The sequence below is a fragment of the Ascidiella aspersa genome, chromosome 2 (genome assembly GCF_963924565.1).
Source record: "Ascidiella aspersa chromosome 2, kaAscAspe10.2, whole genome shotgun sequence".
In the NCBI taxonomy this organism is placed as follows: domain Eukaryota; kingdom Metazoa; phylum Chordata; class Ascidiacea; order Phlebobranchia; family Ascidiidae; genus Ascidiella; species Ascidiella aspersa.
The window spans coordinates 17,860,253-17,869,368 of record NC_139448.1 but is presented as its reverse complement, the minus strand read 5'-3'; the positions used below and the strand labels follow the sequence as shown (position 1 = coordinate 17,869,368).

The window sequence follows — 9,116 nt, the reverse complement described above, 5'->3', positions numbered from 1 at the left end:
ATTGACTATACTCCTGGTCATTTAAACGACTACGAGGCAAAATCAAAACGAAAAAATAAAAAAATAAAAAAAAATAAATAAAAAATAAAAAAAATACGATTTTTTTTAATGCGAAATTAAGTTTTATATTTTATTTAGGAGTTAAACAAAGCGTATCTTAATAGCTGAATACATTACTCCAAACATTTATCGTATAAATGTGTGTGAGTGTAACTCAAACATGGCAAAAAGTAAGGTCGCACTTTTGAAAAACTATAGTTTAACCTAAATACGCAAAATATTTAAAAATTTTCCCCACTTTTCTGTGTTGCGTTGCAGTTAATTTACTGCTTACAATGAGTACATGTTTAGAGACATATTTAGCTTGGCTTTTTGTATTATACAAGTAAACTGCACGCAGACGCTGTATCTTCCACCGTACTTTAAATTTAAAATGGAACGGGTGTTCGGTAAAGAAGGTCATAAAACTGTCGCGTGAATTTATTGCCGGTTTCCCGGAATCTCGTTCGCACGTGTGTGTGGCTTGCCATAGTCGCTTTCTTGCCGGCGTGAATTCCCGCTGTCTGATTATTTGTTCCTTTCTACTATGGGCGCCGTCATAATTCGTTTAGTTTGCATAATTGATTTGCCCCGAGAACCAATAATGGAATCAAGGCGCCTCGTTTTTTTCACGATTGCTTCATTATTCATCATTATCCGGCGCGTATTCGGGGCCGTCTTACAAATTTATTTTTATTCGCCTCTTGAGCCCTTCTGGCTTGCTGCGGCGACGCACCCGGCAGAGCCGACCTAGACGCTTAGCAACATTGAGCGGCGGCAAGTGGCCCTCGCTAAAAACGTTTCAAGCCAGAAACAGGGACCGCAACCCTGATCAATACCCTGTAACAGCATCATGAGTGCATTTTCGGCATCCATTACTTCAATTAAAACCGTGTACGGGGGCCCGCGGCTATCTATCACATTGGAGATCCGCGTATCGATTGCATTTAAGAAACAACGGGAAACTTTCTAATACGATTAAGCGTGAGCGCCGCGCGAGCTTTGCCTACCTTAAGTCAGGACCTTTAACGGAATTTTCTACAATTAGTATCCGAAGAAATCGTTCAAGTCAAAAGCTTTTTACATTACCTGTCAAACACCAAGCGTAACAATATTAAAACTGGAAGTATCGGATTTGTTTGCAATGATATTTGGTATAGCATTAATGGCAAATATTAGGGAATTATGGTGGCAACTCTTTTTAAGTAGTTAATAGTTAAAACATATATCAAAAAAGTAGCCAACATTTTTTTTAAACTGCAATCGTTAAGCTGTTAGATTTTGGAGGATTGCAGTTGTTTTTTTGTTTCTGATCACGACATTATTTAGAAAAATACGTAACAAGTTTGTCAATGTTTTGTTATATTTTATGTTGCACAAACATGCGAACGCATATACAGACGACACAACATAAATTAGGAAAAATATGGCGGTTACGTTTATGATTTTAAAAACAAAGTTTGAATTAGTAATTTCTCACAACAACGATTCCACTGCAAATTATTTGTTGGTCAAATTACTTTCTTAAATACCAACTATTGATTTGCTTTTGAAAAAAGTTGACAACGTGGGTTACGAGTTCGGGGTAAGCGTTTAACGTGGTCATCTTGGACGAAAGATTTATTCATTGACCAATGAAAACAAAGTGTTTGTGTTATGGTAACCCAATGCTACTTTTTTCCTCGTCTTGTTTTGTTTGTTTTGTTTCGATAAATAAACGTGTATTCGTTAGTTTATGAACTTTTGCATGAGCGATTCGGCGTGGTTGATACCATTGGAAAGTGCAGAGTGGCTCGTGGGGTAATGTTCTATTGAAAACTCGTTTAACGGAGATACCGATCCGGTGTAGGGCACATTTAAGGGGTGCTCCTGTCCCCGGCACATCGCAACAGCTGCCCCGCGATTAGTGGAAAGCATGTTGACATTAAAAGGTTGCAAGGGAGCAGAAATTTCTTCCTGCGACATTGCAAACTGGGAAGCGTACAAGTTTCCATTGTTGTGACTCGAAGCCAACAGGCCGTTTCGGGATGTTTTGCAGCCACTATACAAGAGCGACTTGAAGTGACGTTCGGTTTCGGACACGTGCTGAACTTGTCGTTGCTGAGGATGGCCGCTGATGTCATGTGACAAGGGTCGGTCCGGCTGCAAGGGCTTGTCGTCTTCGTCTTCGCTATTTTCGCTGATGTCGTTGTCGGAGGTTTGCTTGATTGATGACGAACCGCCACTGGAGTGCGACTCTGAATAGTGATCAGCGACCGATATATTGTCGTACCTGGAGGTTCCGATCGACAAGCCGAGGTCGTTAGATGATATTGCGGCGGGGTCGTTGGTATCCGTGACCGGTGACCTCTGTGCTTGGCCAGATGGTTCTAGTTCACGTTCCTTCATCTTCTGAGTCACCTCGACGTCTTGTCGCTTCTTCGCAGTCGCCATTTCAGCCGCGTGCCGCTTGCGCCATTTTGTTCGTCTGTTCTGAAACCAAACCTGCGCAGGGCGAAAATAGCATTTCAATCGGTTGGTTTTTCACATTACGCTATATACAACAACATATTATGAAGAACACAGCTCTGATCATACTAAGTATTATTATTTATTTATATTTTCTTTACGGCGCTTAATTGCGTGTATAGTATTGCCATGAGTCACGGTATAAATTATCACGTCGCGTATTTAATATGCTAATAGACGAATGTTTTTATGATGATTTAAATGAAAAGCATTTAAAGTGATATATATCAGTGTGCCCGTAGGGTAAAGTGTACCCGTAAGGTATTTGTGAGATAAAATTTGTACTATTGTTAGTGTTTTAGTACATAACCCTTCTATATACAATAAACTTGTGGCGGTAGTATATTAAACAGATACTAAAAAAATTGAACATATCAAACAGTTATTACAATAAGACAAAACATTTAAGACAACACATAACGATCATCTTTAGGTAAATGTTATAATTAGTATTTAAGGTATTCAAAATAGATTATTTTTCGCACATTAAATTGGTAAACAAAGCGATTAGAACACTCGCATCTCTACAGTTCTTGATAATTTCCATGGCAAAAATCACATTTAGCCCACTTCAACGAAAAAAGTTAAACAGCTTGACAAAAGCGTCCAGCTACCCTAATTGGCCATGACGCCATACGGTGGTACTCAATATGACAACTATTGATATCGCTGAACTTGCGCGCTAACAAAGCCCACTCGCCGGTCGCTCGATAGACAATAGGGTTGGCGCGTCGTCCTGGTGCAAATTGGCCGGTTTGTGCGCTCCTATCTTGAGGGCAACGAGTTCATGCGACTAATCGCCATTGTCCGCCCCGGCCAGCAATATGGCGCCTGCTTGTTTAACGGTCGCTAATTATCCGTAGCACTCTTGATGAGATTAATGGCACGGCGCGTTCCCACCCTACTGATAACTTTCTCTCGGTCGCATTGGAATTAATTCGGCTTGCCTGGCCGCGACGCTGAAGCACAACACACAACGCGCGTAACGGTGATGGACAATAATATTGACTGCGACTTTGCTGCCTAATCGCGAGATTATCCGATCGCGAGCGATAATTTGCGTTAACGAAACATTTTAATAACAAACGAATGTGTGAACGTTAAACTGATCTGGTGAGAAATTACAAAAAAATCATTTAAATTAATCGATCTATTCAACGAACGTAATTAAGTCACTATCAATTTCAAGAATTTTATTCATTTGTTCCTATAAGTTAGCAGAATTAGTCCGAATTAGGTTTTTTATAAAACTATTTTAATAAATCATATATGATCTGACAAACAAAAATTAGGGACAACTATTTCGTATGTTTCGCATATTAAAACGAAAAACAAAAAACTTTGTAGAAATAGCACTAAGCAACTATCCTTAAAAAATACATTGTCTTTAGGTTTTATGAAAGTTGGTCGAAGCCACGACATCGGTATAAGCTGACTTATTTAAATGGAATTTTGTTTCTATATTAGTGGGTTTCTCGATCGACCAGGGTCGGATAATCACACGCTATACGAAAAGAGAGAGTGCCAAAACTGCTTCCGTATTGGATTTTTTTACTTTAGCGCCGCACACCTGTCTGTCATGGATCCAAATCCTGTTATAGCGGAAATTAAATTTAAACAGCGAAAATAATTAAGCTTAAAAATTCACGGAGGAGTTCTTTTATATAACTTCTCGTTAATATTTGAAGAAAAGCAAAGGTAAAAATATACTATATTTCTTTTTCAAACCATAACATCCAAAAGAAAGTTTTATTTTTAAGCATGCAATATACCCCCCTAGAAAATACTTTTATGTATAATTTCGCCGTTCCAAAAAAACGCTTTTTATCTGGGATTATGGTATTATAAATGAATTTACGCTTTATTAAAATTGCTTCAGCCAAAATTAGTTTTTATTAAAAATAGGAATGATAGATAATAGTTATGTACAAGATAGGCAGCTCTGTAAGTCATTGGAGTATGTTCGGGGCAAATGAGAATGAAGACTCAGTTTCTTACATTGTATGGCCTGTACGATTTATTAATTATGTTTCCACCGTTTACGCAGTGCAATTACAATTGGCTGCGTACGGCTTCGACAAAACTATTTGTTAAGCGAGCCGTCTTCGTGCATTGACATAATAATTGCGCCCCCCGGATGGCGAGTTCGCTAAAGACATGGCGAAAGGTTTTGACCAAAGTGGTTCGATATTTCTGCTGACTCTGGAGTGCAATTAAGAAAGGTAGTGCTGAAAATACTTTATTCTGAGACAAGAGTTATTGCCCTTTCCTTTCTAGGAAATTTAATAAGTGAAATACCAAGCATACCGATTGATTTTTGTGAAGAGCTTAAAACGGCAAAAATATTCAAACCAAAAAATGCACGTGCTTTCGAAGCACCAAACCGCGAAAACGTTGAAAAAAAAACAAAAAGTTATTGAAGAAAAAGTAACCGTTTTAGGGTATCCCATTTTTTATTCTAAAAAAAAAACAAGGCAACGTTTTAAATGTAGTGATTCAATTATTTGAAACTAATATTGATTCCGAAGTCCAAAAACTAATAGGTTTTCACAATACCGTACAGTTAACACAAAACAACAAGACCTCGTTTTGTATGTTGTTAAATGAAGGTATTATCATTTTATACCTTTACTTGAGACTCTGTCATTGCAAGAGAGAAGGCGAGCCTTGCTCGTTCCGGACCGGCAAGATATTTGCTCTGCTCGAAGGTTTTCTCAAGAGCGAAGATTTGCTGACCAGAAAAGGTGGGCCGAGTATGCTTTTTCCGTCCGTACTTTTCCATAACTATGGTCGAAGGCGCACCTGATATGGATTTTACATTTATCAATTTAAGGATGATTAATCGGGTATAGCGTCTTAATGGCGTTAATGCTATTACAGTATTGATCTAAATTAGGAACTTTGAACTAAATACTTGATTGAAAAACAATACAATAAATCAAAAAACGCTGTGATAGAAAACTTTTCCTTTAAAAAAAAACATTGTTTATGTCGATGTTTTTAAAGGGCTGTTCGTTTTGGGTAAAAGTAGAAACATTTTTTAAAATTAAAATCATTCAAAATCTCGCATTAAGTTATAACGTGCAGCGATAAATGATTGCATTAGAAAGTGTTACGAATAGTTTAGTTATGTATGTAAATGCGATACAATATGTGAGTATCATATCCGCTAACCAAAAGAATTACCAAAGAATTAGAATAAATATGAATTTAGAAACTCAGTATAACTGAAAATTAAAAAACGCAGTACTTTCATGACCATTAAATAATGCTAAAGCTCACTTTGCAAGTTAATTTTCTCTCTCCAATCTTCCGATATCACTCCAGGCCAGTATATAGGGGCCCTTCCGGGCAACTCCGCAAGAGGCTTAGGGTACCGTCCGTTCGGGACACCGGACTGGATGCAGTTGGCGACTCCGCCGGCACCCAGGTACATAGCAGCGGCCTGAGCCATAGCAACGTTTTGTCCCATTGCACCGGAAAATGTTGTTGAGTTGCTGTTATGCCGTAAATTGTTCTCACTTTCGCTGCAGAGGCCTGCTGCAGCCATAGGCCGGCTCAGAATGTCACTGATGCCAAACGGAGTACCTCCTGGCAAGGAAGAGGCGGGAATATGCCGCAGCGCAGTTCCGGTGGTGCTTTGGCTGTTGTGGAACGTCGCCGCGTAAGGATAAAACGGCATTGCAGCGCTCTTGTTGCCTTCCATCATTCCAGCGGAGGCTGCGGCATGTAAAGCACTCATCGCCACTGCCGCCGAGTTACCACCGAACATAAACGCACCAGAGTCTGCCATCAATATGTTGCTTCGTTCGACCAGCACCTACCAGTCGATAGCTATCAATCAAAATTATGAGCTTGGCAGCAAATGAAAGACGCCGCCGTGGCAGAAAATGCAATGCTGTTTCGTCTCCGGGGAATGCTGACGCCTGTCCGTTTTTTTAAATGCACTGTCACTAAAGATACGAAAAAAGTATATTAGTTACTGAAAATCCCGCAAAAAAAAAAAAAATTAAGAAAATCAAAAACATATTTTTATTAAGCGCTGCTCAAAATTGCCCAACAGTGGTAACATATTTTCATAATAATGAATGTACTGAATAAAGCGAAAAGTATTTAAATAAACTCAGCCTAAATTTGATTCTTCTTATACGATAGCAAGTTCTCTCTTGTTTTTTTTTAAACAGTTAAAACTAAAAATTCGACTCTTTCCTCTTTGTTTGCCTAAAATCTGGCCTCGCAAAGTTCAGTTTTTTAAAGTAATTTTCTAAGTGACTCTCTGCCGATGTTTCGTGAATTCGTTGTAATTTCGTCGAGCGCCGCTGGTTGTCTGGCAATCTACCACAGTCGGGGCAAGAGATCTCGCATGTTTTAAGCGATTGGCGGCTTTTTTCCCTCTCCAACACTTTTCACACACGACTCTTCCTTCACAAAAAATCGCTTCTCTCGCAGTACGTAAACCATTGCAAATAAGGTCACTTGTACGGTAGTCGTAAGCAACTATAAATCGCCCCACATATAAATTAGGCAAATGCAATTTCTGTATCTTCGGTCGTGTACACACTTCAAAGGTTTGATTTCGTCGTTTTTAGACAAAAAAAGCATCCATGTGTTATTAGTGCAAATGAATATAGATCATGAAGTATTTTGAGGACATTTGAGGGTCGGTAAATCGATGAAACTAAATCAGTGCATTTTTAAGATAGGTAAACTATCGTCTGCTAGATATTCTGACTTGAAACTTTTCACTTATTCCTGTTTAATGACTAATATAGTTTGGTCAAAGAGAGTGTTGCCAATCTCCTTAAAAGTAAACTTGAAAAAACAAAACCTTTTAATAAATATTTCAACTATTGACTGTGCTATAGGATTATTGTTAGCAAGTTAGAACTATAGTTTTCTAGTAATACTAATAAGGCCTTTATGTTTTTTTAAACGTGTTTAACTTTACGCAAATTATTTCATCTTGGTGCTTTTTTAATTACAACTTCTCATTAGGTACTTCAAATCCCAATAATAATTAGCATGTGTGTCAATCAGTGGTTGCGTTTTCGCGATGCAATGCAAACAATGACTAAAAGCGCAACATGTTTGTTCGATTTCAATGTTGCCTCGCCTTAGAAAGAAAAAAACACTGACATCTGGCTTCGGCCTCACTGGCGCATATTTCATAAATAGCTTCTCGCTTCATGTAATATCGAACAGCAGCGAATATAACGCGTCGCCACTGTTGTTTTATTCCATAGGCAAACATTGACCGCGCAAGTAAGCGCGGCGATAGTTTTTAATTCCGCGGCGACTGGGCGACAGAAGATAGCGGCGCACAAGAAGGCAATATTTCTTATTGAACAAACGCAATTATTCATCCATAAAGTGACGCGCGAGGTTTGCTCCGCTGGCTGCGGCGCGACACATCGGTAGCCTACTTGCCTCCGTCTATAAGCTCTTGCCAAACAATTGTAGCTACCTGTTCTTTGCACAACGCTCATTTATAATCTTTCAAGCATGCTCGCGTGCTTCTAAAGCTTCGATTTTACAATATCGCTTTTGGTACGAGCGCTTTAATGCTTTAATCTTGTGATCTCGTGTTATCTTTTTGTGTCAGCCCTTGTTTAAGCCTACTTGGCGTGGCGGACTAAAAATTTCCGTGTGACACCACGCACTTCTTTCATCGTATGGCATATTTGTTTGTAGTTTAAAGATTCACTGAGTACATTAACAATAAAAGCTGTTTTACTTCACATTGAGGTCATATTATACTGGTTAAATTTTTCATTTATCATATAGTTATTAACAACAAATGCATTGAAGAAATTCACATTTAATCTATAATATGCTACAGATTTAAAAAAAAGTCTGCGCAATACAAAAAAGAACACAAAGGCTTTCTTTAACACCCTTAATATCAAAACACTTGCATCTTGTTCAGAAAACAGACAAATTGAGGGTCGAACGAGAGGTAGAGGTAAACTGAAGACTCCTAGCGAATAATGTATATCCGTTTCTCCCAATGGCGCCTATAATGTCTCTTACCGTCATCGAGATTATATCGTCTCTACCAAAGGCTATCTCTCGATGGTTTGGGCTGAGTCGCTTTTGCGAGTTAGCTCTTGTCGTATTGGAATGTGCTATGGCTGAAATTAACAATTTGCGTGCAGTATCCGTAAGCTTATCGGTCGACCCTTTTCAACAAATATTAACGTAAACAGGGCGTAGCACCTTTTTATAGTTATTGAGCACCCGGAGCCAACGATCAAACAACTCAATATGGCGCTAATAGCATGTTGAAGCAGTATGCATACATCATGCAGCGCAATATACCCGGCGGTCACTTTAATGATAAGGCACACCCTATTACGACTATACGTACGTTTAGCTCATTGGTTATACAGCGTTAGCATTTGCCTGTAATTTGTTTGTTTTCTTGGCAGATTATTTAAAGTCAAACACGCCACCTTAAATCAACAACAGCGATGCGAGATTTGTATCAGACAGCACAAAGAACGTGACTCAAAGCAAGAAACATAAAGATAAAAAGTCACTTTTAAAAAAGATATACATATGTTTTTGGG

General features: G+C 38.7%; 1 protein-coding gene across 1 annotated transcript; it reads right to left on the bottom strand.

Annotated features, from left to right (window-relative positions):
- Positions 1-1,767: 1,767 nt before the first annotated feature.
- On the bottom strand, positions 1,768-6,340 carry LOC146164131 (uncharacterized). The gene is made up of 3 exons (XM_083380674.1): positions 5,830-6,340; positions 5,174-5,349; positions 1,768-2,523 (listed from the first exon to the last, which is right to left on the bottom strand). The coding sequence occupies exons 1-3, from the start codon at positions 6,338-6,340 to the stop codon at positions 1,768-1,770; spliced, it is 1,443 nt and encodes a 480-aa protein (XP_083236800.1).
- Positions 6,341-9,116: the final 2,776 nt, after the last annotated feature.